This window comes from Leuciscus leuciscus, assembly GCF_965113295.1.
Source record: "Leuciscus leuciscus genome assembly, chromosome: 8".
Lineage (NCBI taxonomy): Eukaryota > Metazoa > Chordata > Actinopteri > Cypriniformes > Leuciscidae > Leuciscus > Leuciscus leuciscus.
The window spans coordinates 42,888,107-42,903,106 of NC_138732.1; the positions used below are offsets into that span (position 1 = coordinate 42,888,107).

General features: G+C 48.2%; 1 protein-coding gene and 1 long non-coding RNA gene across 2 annotated transcripts in view; one reads left to right on the forward strand and one right to left on the reverse strand.

The window, feature by feature from the left end:
• mrnip (MRN complex interacting protein) overlaps positions 1-11,603 on the reverse strand; it is a 25,777-nt gene extending 14,174 nt beyond the window's left edge. Inside the window, exons 1-6 of the mRNA XM_082177459.1 lie at positions 11,411-11,603; positions 10,279-10,338; positions 10,046-10,146; positions 3,436-3,508; positions 3,211-3,350; positions 2,796-2,892 (exon numbers count right to left, since the gene is read on the reverse strand). Coding sequence (XP_082033585.1) covers positions 2,796-2,892; positions 3,211-3,350; positions 3,436-3,508; positions 10,046-10,146; positions 10,279-10,338; positions 11,411-11,470 — 531 coding nt within the window. The 5' untranslated portion in view covers positions 11,471-11,603. The remainder of the gene's footprint in view (positions 1-2,795; positions 2,893-3,210; positions 3,351-3,435; positions 3,509-10,045; positions 10,147-10,278; positions 10,339-11,410) is intronic.
• Positions 1-15,000, forward strand: part of LOC309504806 — a 125,010-nt gene that overhangs the window by 84,129 nt on the left and 25,881 nt on the right. The window lies entirely within an intron of this gene.

Below are 15,000 nucleotides of genomic sequence, written 5' to 3' on the forward strand. Positions count from 1 at the left end.
CACACTCATGATAGTGTGTCCTAAAGCTTGAGTCCTCTTCTGCTACACACTCATGATAGTGTGTCCTAAAGCTTGTGTCCTCTTCTGCTACACACTCATGATAGTGTGTCCTAAAGCTTGTGTCCTCTTCTGCTACACACTCATGATAGTGTGTCCTAAAGCTTGTGTCCTCTTCTGCTACACACTCATGATAGTGTGTCCTAAAGCTTGTGTCCTCTTCTGCTACACACTCATGATAGTGTGTCCTAAAGCTTGAGTCCTCTTCTGCTACACACTCATGATAGTGTGTCCTAAAGCTTGTGTCCTCTTCTGCTACACACTCATGATAGTGTGTCCTAAAGCTTGTGTCCTCTTCTGCTACACACTCATGATAGTGTGTCCTAAAGCTTGTGTCCTCTTCTGCTACACACTCATGATAGTGTGTCCTAAAGCTTGAGTCCTCTTCTGCTACACACTCATGATAGTGTGTCCTAAAGCTTGTGTCCTCTTCTGCTACACACTCATGATAGTGTGTCCTAAAGCTTGTGTCCTCTTCTGCTACACACTCATGATAGTGTGTCCTAAAGCTTGTGTCCTCTTCTGCTACACACTCATGATAGTGTGTCCTAAAGCTTGTGTCCTCTTCTGCTACACACTCATGATAGTGTGTCCTAAAGCTTGTGTCCTCTTCTGCTACACACTCATGATAGTGTGTCCTAAAGCTTGTGTCCTCTTCTGCTACACACTCATGATAGTGTGTCCTAAAGCTTGTGTCCTCTTCTGCTACACACTCATGATAGTGTGTCCTAAAGCTTGTGTCCTCTTCTGCTACACACTCATGATAGTGTGTCCTAAAGCTTGTGTCCTCTTCTGCTACACACTCATGATAGTGTGTCCTAAAGCTTGTGTCCTCTTCTGCTACACACTCATGATAGTGTGTCCTAAAGCTTGTGTCCTCTTCTGCTACACACTCATGATAGTGTGTCCTAAAGCTTGTGTCCTCTTCTGCTACACACTCATGATAGTGTGTCCTAAAGCTTGTGTCCTCTTCTGCTACACACTCATGATAGTGTGTCCTAAAGCTTGTGTCCTCTTCTGCTACACACTCATGATAGTGTGTCCTAAAGCTTGTGTCCTCTTCTGCTACACACTCATGATAGTGTGTCCTAAAGCTTGTGTCCTCTTCTGCTACACACTCATGATAGTGTGTCCTAAAGCTTGTGTCCTCTTCTGCTACACACTCATGATAGTGTGTCCTAAAGCTTGTGTCCTCTTCTGCTACACACTCATGATAGTGTGTCCTAAAGCTTGTGTCCTCTTCTGCTACACACTCATGATAGTGTGTCCTAAAGCTTGTGTCCTCTTCTGCTACACACTCATGATAGTGTGTCCTAAAGCTTGTGTCCTCTTCTGCTACACACTCATGATAGTGTGTCCTAAAGCTTGTGTCCTCTTCTGCTACACACTCATGATAGTGTGTCCTAAAGCTTGTGTCCTCTTCTGCTACACACTCATGATAGTGTGTCCTAAAGCTTGTGTCCTCTTCTGCTACACACTCATGATAGTGTGTCCTAAAGCTTGTGTCCTCTTCTGCTACACACTCATGATAGTGTGTCCTAAAGCTTGTGTCCTCTTCTGCTACACACTCATGATAGTGTGTCCTAAAGCTTGTGTCCTCTTCTGCTACACACTCATGATAGTGTGTCCTAAAGCTTGTGTCCTCTTCTGCTACACACTCATGATAGTGTGTCCTAAAGCTTGTGTCCTCTTCTGCTACACACTCATGATAGTGTGTCCTAAAGCTTGTGTCCTCTTCTGCTACACACTCATGATAGTGTGTCCTAAAGCTTGTGTCCTCTTCTGCTACACACTCATGATAGTGTGTCCTAAAGCTTGTGTCCTCTTCTGCTACACACTCATGATAGTGTGTCCTAAAGCTTGTGTCCTCTTCTGCTACACACTCATGATAGTGTGTCCTAAAGCTTGTGTCCTCTTCTGCTACACACTCATGATAGTGTGTCCTAAAGCTTGTGTCCTCTTCTGCTACACACTCATGATAGTGTGTCCTAAAGCTTGTGTCCTCTTCTGCTACACACTCATGATAGTGTGTCCTAAAGCTTGTGTCCTCTTCTGCTACACACTCATGATAGTGTGTCCTAAAGCTTGTGTCCTCTTCTGCTACACACTCATGATAGTGTGTCCTAAAGCTTGTGTCCTCTTCTGCTACACACTCATGATAGTGTGTCCTAAAGCTTGTGTCCTCTTCTGCTACACACTCATGATAGTGTGTCCTAAAGCTTGTGTCCTCTTCTGCTACACACTCATGATAGTGTGTCCTAAAGCTTGTGTCCTCTTCTGCTACACACTCATGATAGTGTGTCCTAAAGCTTGTGTCCTCTTCTGCTACACACTCATGATAGTGTGTCCTAAAGCTTGTGTCCTCTTCTATACACACTCATGATAGTGTGTCCTAAAGCTTGTGTCCTCTTCTGCTACACACTCATGATAGTGTGTCCTAAAGCTTGTGTCCTCTTCTGCTACACACTCATGATAGTGTGTCCTAAAGCTTGTGTCCTCTTCTGCTACACACACGAGTATCTACTTTGTCTCCACAGTAAGAGTACACACTTTGAGGGTGTAGTATAAGCCGGCGAACTGAGACGCAGCAAGAGTGAAGTGTGTTTTCTCCTAGATCAGGGTATTTTGCAGATGTGTGTGTGTGTGTGTGTGTGTTTCACCAGATGTGTGTGTGTGAGTGTGTGTGTGTGTGTGTGTGTGTGTGTGTGTGTGTGTGTGTGTGTGTGTGTGTGTTTCACCAGATGTGGCCTCTTCAGCCCAGAGCAGCCGGTCCAGGACTCCTCTTCCTCACACACATCAGGAGAACGCTTCACACCGGAGGCTTTCTGCCTTTTCCTGTTCACAAATACTACACAGCGTTAAACACTGCTATTTCTTCACATGGTTAATAATAAAGTCTGAAAACACAAGACAAGTTCAACATTCTCCATGATGCTTTTGTGCTAAGATTCTTTGTTTTTATTAATAAAATTACAAGTTTTTCAACATCAGTTTCTTCTTCTTCTTCTGTGTTTGGGTCAGGAGATGCTGTACTGTGTTTATAGCGCCCCCTACAGTATAACAGTGGACACACTGAAAGCTGGAGGAACTCGTCAGCGGCGGGGAAAGAGCTGATAGCCACAGTATTTAGCCTTGCTAACACATGAAGCTGACCTGGTTCCCTGGCTTCTGAACCTCTGTGTTTCTGTATAGACATGCTGGTCCTCTTCCTCCTCATCTTCATCTTCATCTGGACCCTCAGATGTGGGATTGGTGTATTTACTCCAGCGGCTCACATGATGACACGCTTCTTCCTGACACAGGCACAGAGATATGACAATCACATCGTTTCTCAGTCTGAGTCTCTCTCTTCATGATGAGCGTCCATCAGTGCTTTACCTGTGATTTACTCCTCTGATCTCCATCCTGGCCTTCATCAGCATCCTCTTCCTCATCCTCCTCATCCTCTTCCCTTTAAAACATTGAGTTAGTCAGAGGGTCACGTGAAGCTCACCTTCCTTCACATATACATTTACTCAAAAATGCTTTGCATTAAAAACTGCATTTTATACGCATGAGCTTTTTAGAATTTCTGTATTAGAATTAATTTTTTATATTTTTGGGGTGAAAAAGTAAAAGATATCAGGGTTGAACTGTCCTGATATCGTAAAGTAATTAAAATATTGAAAAAAAATGTATAATTCGACAAACTTTTAACTGATTAACAGAACTACTTTACATCTTAATTATGTTTGAGAAGCTTTAGTCTACTAGTGTCATGTGGTGCAGACAAACACACAGAGGAAACGGTTAAAGTCTCTCTCTTAAAATATCAGATAATTTGACCTTTTTATGACAAGATAAATGAAATATATATATTAAAACTTTTTTAATTTTTTATGATGATTATGATATTTGTTCACTCACATGCATTCAAGGTGTAAAGAAAATGATAAATAGCCTGAAAAATATATTTAACAACTTTAGGCTGGTTGTAATCAGTGTTGGGGAAAGTTATTTTAAAAAGTAATGTAATTACAATAGCGGAGAGTTCCTATTATAGCGCTGGTTAGGGTTAGGGTTAGTGTTAGGGTCAGTGTTAGGGTTAGTTAGCTAAACCTGACTCTGAAGTCGGAGGACATGAGTTCCTCCAAAGCGAGTCCTAGTTCTTGCGGGGCGAACACGCCCAACAACCGGTACAGTTACTTCTAGGAACTATGAAACTGTTCCTCCGGTGCAAAAGCTGCTAATACTCGACTATTACTCCCTAAAGTAACTAATTGTGTTACTAAGTTACTTTCTATGGAAAGTAATGCATTACGTTACTTCTTTCTCAGCTGGGCTAGGCTTGCTTGCCTAATAACAAACAAAGTTTAACACAAAGTACATTTGAGTTATTTAAACATTTAACTGCAGGTTTGCATGATATTCTGAGTTTGCATTTCAGTGTTTTTACTCTTTATGAGGATTATGAATCTGTTCTAGTGTCAGTGAGAGGAGTAAACGCTCACATTACATCTACAATCCCCACCACACACACACACACACACACACACACACACACACACACACACACACACACACACACACACACACACACACACACCTCTGCACTTACCCACAATCCCTCTCTACATGAGGACAGCAGAGACGTCAGTACATGGGAAAACTAACATGCGTTACTAAGCTGGAAACATAACTCCGATATTTTGTTGTAAATGTAACAGTAATGAGTTACTAGACTAGTTACTTGAAAAAGTAATCCGATTACATAACAGCCGTGACCTGTGATGTGTTACTCCCATCTGAGGATGTGTCTTCAGCGTTATGTGTGTGTTTCTCACCGCTGTGACCCGAGTGTGTGTGTGTGTGTGTTTCTCACCGCTGTGACCCGAGTGTGTGTGTGTGTTTCTCACCGCTGTGACCCGAGTGTGTGTGTGTGTTTCTCACCGCTGTGACCCGAGTGTGTGTGTGTGTTTCTCACCGCTGTGACCCGAGTGTGTGTGTGTGTTTCTCACCGCTGTGACCCGAGTGTGTGTGTGTGTTTCTCACCGCTGTGACCCGAGTGTGTGTGTGTGTTTCTCACCGCTGTGACCCGAGTGTGTGTGTTTTCTCACCGCTGTGACCTGAGTGTGTGTGTGTGTGTTTCTCACCGCTGTGACCCGAGTGTGTGTGTTTCTCACCGCTGTGACCTGAGTGTGTGTGTGTTCCTCACCGCTGTGACCTGAGTGTGTGTGTGTGTGTTCCTCACCGCTGTGACCCGAGTGTGTGTGTGTGTGTTTCTCACCGCTGTGACCCGAGTGTGTGTGTGTGTTTCTCACCGCTGTGACCCGAGTGTGTGTGTGTGTTTCTCACCGCTGTGACCCGAGTGTGTGTGTGTGTTTCTCACCGCTGTGACCCGAGTGTGTGTGTGTGTTTCTCACCGCTGTGACCCGAGTGTGTGTGTGTGTTTCTCACCGCTGTGACCCGAGTGTGTGTGTGTGTTTCTCACCGCTGTGACCCGAGTGTGTGTGTTTCTCACCGCTGTGACCTGAGTGTGTGTGTGTGTGTTTCTCACCGCTGTGACCCGAGTGTGTGTGTTTCTCACCGCTGTGACCTGAGTGTGTGTGTGTGTGTTCCTCACCGCTGTGACCTGAGTGTGTGTGTGTGTGTTCCTCACCGCTGTGACCCGAGTGTGTGTGTGTGTGTGTTTCTCACCGCTGTGACCCGAGTGTGTGTGTTTCTCACCGCTGTGACCTGAGTGTGTGTGTGTGTGTTCCTCACCGCTGTGACCTGAGTGTGTGTGTGTGTGTTCCTCACCGCTGTGACCTGAGTGTGTGTGTTCCTCACCGCTGTGACCCCAGTGTGTGTGTGTGTGTGTGTTTCTCACCGCTGTGACCTGAGTGTGTGTGTGTGTGTTCCTCACCGCTGTGACCTGAGTGTGTGTGTTCCTCACCGCTGTGACCCCAGTGTGTGTGTGTGTGTGTGTTTCTCACCGCTGTGACCTGAGTGTGCGTGAGTGTGTTTCTCACCGCTGTGACCCGAGTGTGTGTGTTCCTCACCGCTGTGACCCCAGTGTGTGTGTGTGTGTGTGTGTTTCTCACCGCTGTGACCTGAGTGTGTGTGTGTGTGTTCCTCACCGCTGTGACCTGAGTGTGTGTGTGTGTGTGTTTCTCACTGCTGTGACCCGAGTGTGTGTGTTCCTCACCGCTGTGACCCCAGTGTGTGTGTGTGTGTGTGTGTTTCTCACCGCTGTGACCCCAGTGTGTGTGTGTGTGTTTCTCACCGCTGTGACCCGAGTGTGTGTGTGTTGTGTGTGTGTGTGTGTGTTTCTCACCGCTGTGACCCCAGTGTGTGTGTGTGTGTTTCTCACCGCTGTGACCCGAGTGTGTGTGTGTGTGTGTGTGTTCCTCACCGCTGTGACCCCAGTGTGTGTGTGTGTGTTTCTCACTGCTGTGACCCGAGTGTGGGTGTGTGTGTGTCTCTCACCGCTGTGACCCGAGTGTGTGTGTGTGTGTTCCTCACCGCTGTGACCCGAGTGTGTGTGTGTGTGTGTGTGTGTGTGTGTTTCTCACCGCTGTGACCCGAGTGTGTGTGTGTGTGTTCCTCACCGCTGTGACCCGAGTGTGTGTGTGTGTGTTTCTCACCACTGTGACCCGAGTGTGTGTGTGTGTGTTCCTCACCACTGTGACCCGAGTGTGTGTGTGTGTGTTTCTCACCGCTGTGACCTGAGTGTGTGTGTGTGTGTTTTCTTCACCGCTGTGACCTGAGTGTGTGTGTGTGTGTGTTTCTCACCGCTGTGACCCGAGTGTGTGTGTGTGTGTTTCTCACCGCTGTGACCTGAGTGTGTGTGTGTGTGTGTGTTCCTCACCGCTGTGACCCCAGTGTGTGTGTGTGTGTGTGTGTGTGTTTCTCACCGCTGTGACCCCAGTGTGTGTGTGTGTGTTTCTCACCGCTGTGACCCGAGTGTGTGTGTGTGTGTGTGTGTGTGTTTCTCACCGCTGTGACCCCAGTGTGTGTGTGTGTGTTTCTCACCGCTGTGACCCCAGTGTGTGTGTGTGTGTGTGTGTGTGTGTGTTTCTCACCGCTGTGACCCGAGTGTGTGTGTGTGTGTGTGTTTCTCACCGCTGTGACCCCAGTGTGTGTGTGTGTGTTTCTCACTGCTGTGACCCGAGTGTGGGTGTGTGTGTGTCTCTCACCGCTGTGACCCGAGTGTGTGTGTGTGTGTGTGTGTGTGTGTGTGTGTTTCTCACCGCTGTGACCCGAGTGTGTGTGTGTGTGTTCCTCACCGCTGTGACCCGAGTGTGTGTGTGTGTGTTTCTCACCGCTGTGACCCGAGTGTGTGTGTGTGTGTTTCTCACCACTGTGACCCGAGTGTGTGTGTGTGTGTTCCTCACCGCTGTGACCCGAGTGTGTGTGTGTGTGTGTTTCTTCACCGCTGTGACCTGAGTGTGTGTGTGTGTGTTTCTCACCGCTGTGACCCGAGTGTGTGTGTGTGTGTTTCTCACCGCTGTGACCTGAGTGTGTGTGTGTGTGTGTGTTCCTCACCGCTGTGACCCGAGTGTGTGTGTGTGTGTTTCTCAACGCTGTGACGTGAGTGTGTGTGTGTGTGTTTCTCACCGCTGTGACCTGAGTGTGTGTGTGTGTGTTTCTCACCGCTGTGACCCGAGTGTGTGTGTGTGTTTCTCACCGCTGTGACCCGAGTGTGTGTGTGTGTGTTTCTCACCGCTGTGACCCGAGTGTGTGTGTGTGTGTTTCTCAACGCTGTGACGTGAGTGTGTGTGTGTGTGTTTCTCAACGCTGTGACGTGAGTGTGTGTGTGTGTGTTCCTCACCGCTGTGACCTGAGTGTGTGTGTGTGTGTTTCTCACCGCTGTGACCTGAGTGTGTGTGTGTGTGTTTCTCACCGCTGTGACCTGAGTGTGTGTGTGTGTGTGTGTGTGTGTTCCTCACCGCTGTGACCCGAGTGTGTGTGTGTGTGTTTCTCAACGCTGTGACCCGAGTGTGTGTGTGTGTGTTTCTCAACGCTGTGACGTGAGTGTGTGTGTGTGTGTTCCTCACCGCTGTGACCTGAGTGTGTGTGTGTGTGTTTCTCACCACTGTGACCCGAGTGTGTGTGTGTGTGTTCCTCACCGCTGTGACCTGAGTGTGTGTGTGTGTGTTTCTCACCGTTGTGACCTGAGTGTGTGTGTGTGTGTTTCTCACCGCTGTGACCTGAGTGTGTGTGTGTGTGTTCCTCACCGCTGTGACCTGAGTGTGTGTGTGTGTGTTTCTCACCGCTGTGACCCGAGTGTGTGTGTTTCTCACCGCTGTGACCCGAGTGTGTGTGTGTGTGTTTCTCAACGCTGTGACGTGAGTGTGTGTGTGTGTGTTTCTCAACGCTGTGACGTGAGTGTGTGTGTGTGTGTTCCTCAACGCTGTGACCCCAGTGTGTGTGTGTGTGTTTCTCAACTCTGTGACGTGAGTGTGTGTGTGTGTTTCTCACCGCTGTGACCCCAGTGTGTGTGTGTGTGTTTCTCAACGCTGTGACGTGAGTGTGTGTGTGTGTGTTTCTCAACGCTGTGACGTGAGTGTGTGTGTGTGTGTTTCTCAACGCTGTGACGTGAGTGTGTGTGTGTGTGTTTCTCACCGCTGTGACCCCAGTGTGTGTGTGTGTGTTTCTCACCGCTGTGACCCGAGTGTGTGTGTCTCTCACCGCTGTGACCCGAGTGTGTGTGTGTGTTTCTCACCGCTGTGACCCCAGTGTGTGTGTGTGTGTGTGTGTTTCTCACCGCTGTGTCCCCAGTGTGTGTGTGTGTGTGTGTGTTCCTCACCGCTGTGACCCGAGTGTGTGTGTGTGTGTGTGTGTGTGTGTTTCTCACCGCTGTGACCCCAGTGTGTGTGTGTGTGTGTGTGTGTGTGTGTTCCTCACCGCTGTGACCCGAGTGTGTGTTCCTCACCGCTGTGACCCGAGTGTGTGTGTGTGTGTTCCTCACCGCTGTGACCCGAGTGTGTGTGTGTGTGTTTCTCACCGCTGTGACCCGAGTGTGTGTGTGTGTTCCTCACCGCTGTGTCCCCAGTGTGTGTGTGTGTGTTCCTCACCGCTGTGACCCGAGTGTGTGTGTGTTTCTCACCGCTGTGACCCGAGTGTGTGTGTGTGTGTGTGTTTCTCACCGCTGTGACCCGAGTGTGTGTGTGTGTGTGTGTGTTTCTCACCGCTGTGACCCGAGTGTGTGTGTTTCTCACCGCTGTGACCGTCACCCGAGTGTGTGTGTGTGTGTGTGTCTCACCGCTGTGACCCGAGTGTGTGTGTGTGTGTGTGTCTCACCGCTGTGACCCGAGTGTGTGTGTGTGTGTGTGTCTCACCGCTGTGACCCGAGTGTGTGTGTCTCTCACCGCTGTGACCCGAGTGTGTGTGTGTGTGTGTGTGTGTGTCTCACCGCTGTGACCCGAGTGTGGGTGTGTGTGTCTCTCACCGCTGTGACCCGAGTGTGTGTGTCTCTCACCGCTGTGACCCGAGTGTGTGTGTGTGTGTGTCTCTCACCGCTGTGACCCGAGTGTGTGTGTGTGTGTGTGTGTTTCTCACCGCTGTGACCCGAGTGTGTGTGTCTCTCACCGCTGTGACCCGAGTGTGTGTGTGTGTGTTTCTCACCGCTGTGACCCGAGTGTGTGTGTGTGTGTGTCTCTCACCGCTGTGACCCGAGTGTGTGTGTGTGTGTTTCTCACCGCTGTGACCCGAGTGTGTGTGTGTGTGTGTTTCTCACCGCTGTGACCCGAGTGTGTGTGTGTTTCTCACCGCTGTGACCCGAGTGTGTGTGTGTGTGTGTGTCTCACCGCTGTGACCCGAGTGTGTGTGTGTGTGCGTTTCTCACCGCTGTGACCCGAGTGTGTGTGTGTGTGTGTCTCACCGCTGTGACCCGAGTGTGTGTGTGTGTGTTTCTCACCGCTGTGACCCGAGTGTGTGTGTGTGCGTTTCTCACCGCTGTGACCCGAGTGTGTGTGTGTGTGTGTCTCACCGCTGTGACCCGAGTGTGTGTGTGTGTGTTTCTCACCGCTGTGACCCGAGTGTGTGTGTGTCCTCCAGTCGTCCTCGCAGAGCATTGAGATTCTGAACGTGCCGTCTACAGTCCGCTGCACCCCCCCGACCAAACTCCTGCAACACACACACACACACACACACACACACACACACACACACACACACACACACACACACACACACAGTGAACGCTGACACACACCCGGACTCACCACACCAGGTCACGCTGTGCTTGTGTTTCATTACCTTCCTCAGCGACTGCTTCTCTCCACACACTTTACACACCCAGCTCTTACTCTTCTTCACCTGGAGAAGGAGAAGTCTTTACTCTACTATTACTGAGACTGACAATCAGCTTTAGAAGAATCACATCAATATCACAAATCGATTTCAATCTAGATTAGTTTGGATGTCCGGTATAGCACGTCAATTTTTCTTAAAAGAGTAAGATCACCAAACTATGAAGATTCTGTCCTGCATGTGTCGTGATGCTCTCATGAATGCACGTGGAGATTCATATTTTGTAAATAAAGTGGTAAATTATGTTTTTTTGGGGCAAACAACGCACTTGTGTCACGTCATAAAGCTGAGGTTAAACCACTGGAGTCACATCATCACATGATTACTGACGTCTTTACTGCCTTTCTGGGGCTTGACAGTAGTAGGAGGGACAGAAAGCTTTCAGATTTCCTCAAAAACATCTTCACTTGTGTTCTGGAGATGAACGAAGGTCTTACAGGTTTGGAACGACACGAGGAAGAGTAAATAATGACTGCATTTACATTTTTCGGGTGAACTAACCCTTAAGATAAAGCTGTAAACTATACCGGAATCCTGTACATTACTATAATATTACAGGTTAAAGTTAACAACAGTCCAAATTAAGTTAAATTGCCATTTATTTTTACATATAATAAACAACACTTCAATATATATATACACACAAAATATTTTAAATTGCCCATAAGGACAGTCTTGATTATATACTTATGTTTCTAAGCCAATTCGTTGTTGCAATATGCACATTTACACGGTGCCTGTCATTAAAACTTCTTATGACAGTTTATTTAAATATACAATAAACATCACTACATTTTTAGTAAAAATATAATGTATATAGGGCATATTATTTAGCAAAACGTTCCCCTGGAGTTATTTTTTCAAGTTAATGAATAAAACAAACTGACAGATTTTTAGAGCTCAGACTATATTTCATATCAAAGGTAACAACGCTTATATTGTCAGTGTGTGTTTAGTGAAGCTTTAATCACAATCATCTGAGAACATGGATCGATCTCAGAGCTGATATCGGTAATCGATTAATCAAACCGGTTTAGCGTTAACTCTGAACTAAAGGGGATAGGAGAATAAACATTACCTGCTGTACTTGAAAGGTTTGACAGGAAAAACATCTCACAACATGAAACTCTTGAACCATGTTGGATAGTTTCTACAGTCCGGAGAATAAAAGTACATTTATTTCACTCGTATGAAAGATTATAGAGCTCATATTTGTGTTTCGCGCCCACTGTTTGTTTTCCTCTTCTTCTTCTACGGGTTCCTCTCGAGCAGGAAATGACGTCAGAGACGCACATCGCACCCTAGAGGAACGGACGAACGAACGAACGAACGAGTGTGTGTGTGTGTGTGTGTGTGTGTGGGCCGGCCCGCGGCATAGGCGGTATAGGCAAATGCTAGGGGCGCCACTCATCCATAGGGGCGCCAGAATGAGTGAACGAGTGAATTTTTTTTTTTTTTTTACAATTTTTTTTTTTTAATATATAATACTATTTTAAAACCATTAATTCGAAATACTACACCCCCCCCCCCCCCCCCCCCAAAAAAAAGTCCGGCTCACCAATCGTCCCCCGCCCATAGAGACAGAGCGCAACGCGTCATAATCTGAAGACCATGCCCACCAAGGGGGAAAACAAACCAACTGTCTCCATTGACTTTACATTGCGAGAGGCTGCCTCCTTGTCATTTCTTGCTTCTAACAAAATACAGAATAATGCCTAAAAGCTGCTATGTGACAAGGTGTACAGCAAACAAGCTAAGAAACCCAGAAATAATTTTTCATAAGCTGTCGACCCGCAAAAACGAGCGTTTGAGGACATAAAAGTGGATATTGCCATTGCCTCACAAATCAACTAGCTGGGCTCACACAGCTCAGTTGCGGCTGCCCAGCCATGTGTTTTTAGTGGACGTTGTGTGTGGAAGGCTTCGGCCCCTGTGTTCCCCAACACAAAACACACACATAACTAAATAACACTTTAAAACAAACGAATTAAATAAATCCGTTACAGAGAGAGTATCTCTCTCCGTGGATATTATTTTTCTGCCTGCAGTGTGTTTTTAGTGGACGTTGTGTGTGGAAGGCTTAGGCCCCTGTGTTCCCCAACACAAACACACACATAACTAAATAACACTTTAAAACATACAAATTAAATAAATCCGTTACAGAGAGAATATCTCTCTCCGCGGATATTATTTTTCTGCCTGCACTTAAGACTGCCCAGTTCATATGTTCAGGAGATATGTGTGTTTTCCGCCCACTTTCAGGCCTTGTGAGGGAAAGTTTAGCACAGTGGACACCACACTATGTTCCCCTCACTCTGTCAATAAAGGCTCCGGCCCCAGTGTTTGCCCAACACAAAACACACAAAGTTACGAATCAAATGAATTTGTTTTGGAGAGAAGACCTCTCTCCGCAGAGAAAACTTCTCACTGCAGAGGGAGGAAATCCCTCCGAACCCCTGCATGTCGCCTCTAGTGTGCCCACTAGATGGCGCCTTTGCATCACGAATGAACCAGCTGGGCCCATACACCCCCGCTCCGGCCCGAGCGGGGGCGCTCTCGAGTCACGAAGCGGCTTGGCAAGCCATTTCAGCGCCCGAGTGGGTTTTGCGTACCGTAACCTAGGGTTACAGGCTGCAGTTTGCAATAAAACCTCCACTTTTCAACGGCGTTCTCTCTTCTTACACAGAAGAAAATGCCTCACACATTCTGAAAGAGGAAATTTCCTCCCTCCTTAACAAGGGAGCGATTCAGATGGATCTTATAAACCATGGTTTTTATTCCTGGTATTTTTATGTTTCCAAAAGGCGTGGTGCCCCCCGCCCTATATGGACCTTCGAATGTTGAACAAACATTTGAGGAAATACAATTTCAGAATGTGACACAAGGCTCTCTCACCCGTGCCATAAAGCAGAACGACTGGTTCACATCAGTCGATCTGAAAGATGCTTTCTTTCACATAAGTATCTACCCTCCATACAGGAAATATCTTCGTCTCGCCTATCAAGGCATTTGTTACGAATTCACAGTTCTTCCGTTCGGGCGAAATTTGAGTCCCCGAATTTTCTGTCTGTGTGCGGAGGCGGGCGTGGCGCCCCTGAGACTATCAGGGCTGAGAATTCTGAATTACATACGATTGGTTCATCATAGCCAAATCGAAGGAGAAGGTGTCGCTGGACACCGGCCGGGTGCTCGCGCACATCACAACCCTCGGGTTCAAGGTGAATGCGAGCAAAAACAATCTGACTCCCAGTCAGAATGTCTTTTTCCTGGGCTTAGAATTGAACTCAGTCTCCTTGCGAGTGTGTCTCTCTCAAGAGCGCGTTCGCTCTCTGATGAACTGTCTGTCTCAGTTCAGAGAAGGGTCGAGAGTACAGTATTGCACATGCCTCAGGCTGCAGGGTCTCATGGCTTCATCTATCCAAGTTGTGCCGTTGGGTCTCCTGAGAATGAGAGCGTTCACGAAATGGGTTTTGTCACTACATTTCAGCCCGATTCGCGATCTCTGCCGCTCGGTAACAGTGACGCGCGCCTGCTCGGCGGCCCTGCGCCATTGGGAGAGCGAGAACATTACGCTCGGGGAACCCCCTTGGGACGGTTACGATGCGGAAAGTTGTGACGACAGATTAACAGGCTGGGGAACCACCCAGGAAGGCAGAATGGTGAACGGTATACCCTCGCCTGCAGGGACATCCCGTTCTAGTACGGTGCGATAATACCACGGCAGTGGCTTATATCAACCGTCAGGGCGGCATGCGCTCGTCGAAACTCCACGCTCTAGCTTACAGGCTGTTGGTGTGGAGCAGACGGGTTTTTCTGTCATTACGCGTGACTCATGTTCGGGCATTCTGAACAGAGGCGCGGATCTGCTATCGAGGGGAAACCCAATCTAAGGGGATTGGCGTCTTCACCCGCAGATAGTGGAGATGTTATGGATGAGATTTAGACAGGCAGCCGTAGATCTTTTCGCCTCGCGCGAAAACCACCATTGTCCTATGTTCTTCTTGACTAAGGGACGTGGACGCGCCCCTCAGGGCAGACGCACTGGCCCACCCATGGCCCAAAGTGCTGCTGTATGCTTTTCCTCCCCTGTGCCTGATATTTTCACACTGGCCAGGGTGAGAGAGCATGGCCTGTCTCTCATTCTGATAGCACCCAGGTGGCTCAAAGCCCCGTGGCTGGCAGAGATAATCCCTCTGTTGTACGCCGAGCCATGGCGCCTTCCCCCTCGCACGGACATACTGTCCCAAGCCAACGGGGAGATTTACCACCCCCACCCGGACAGGGTGACTCTCTGGGCCTGGCCTGTGAGAGGACGAACCTAAATGCACTGGGGCTCCCGTCGCGTGTAATCGCCACTACTTAGAATGCCAGGGCCGTTTCCACACGATCCCTATATGGCTGGAAGTGGCAAGTGTTCGAAGGGTGGTGTGATGGGCGTGGTCTCACATCTTATCAGTGCTCGGTGCCTGATATTTTGTGTTTCCTGCAAGACCTCATGGAAAGAGACAGGTCTTTTTCCACCATTAAGGTCTACCTGGCTGCGTTTTCAGCCTGTCATGTGGGTTTTGAGGGCTCCACCGTCAGGCAGCACCCTCTAACCCGCAGTTTTATGAAGGGTGCACGCCGCTCTTTGCCGGTCATCAGGAGATCTGTTCCAGGGTAGGACCT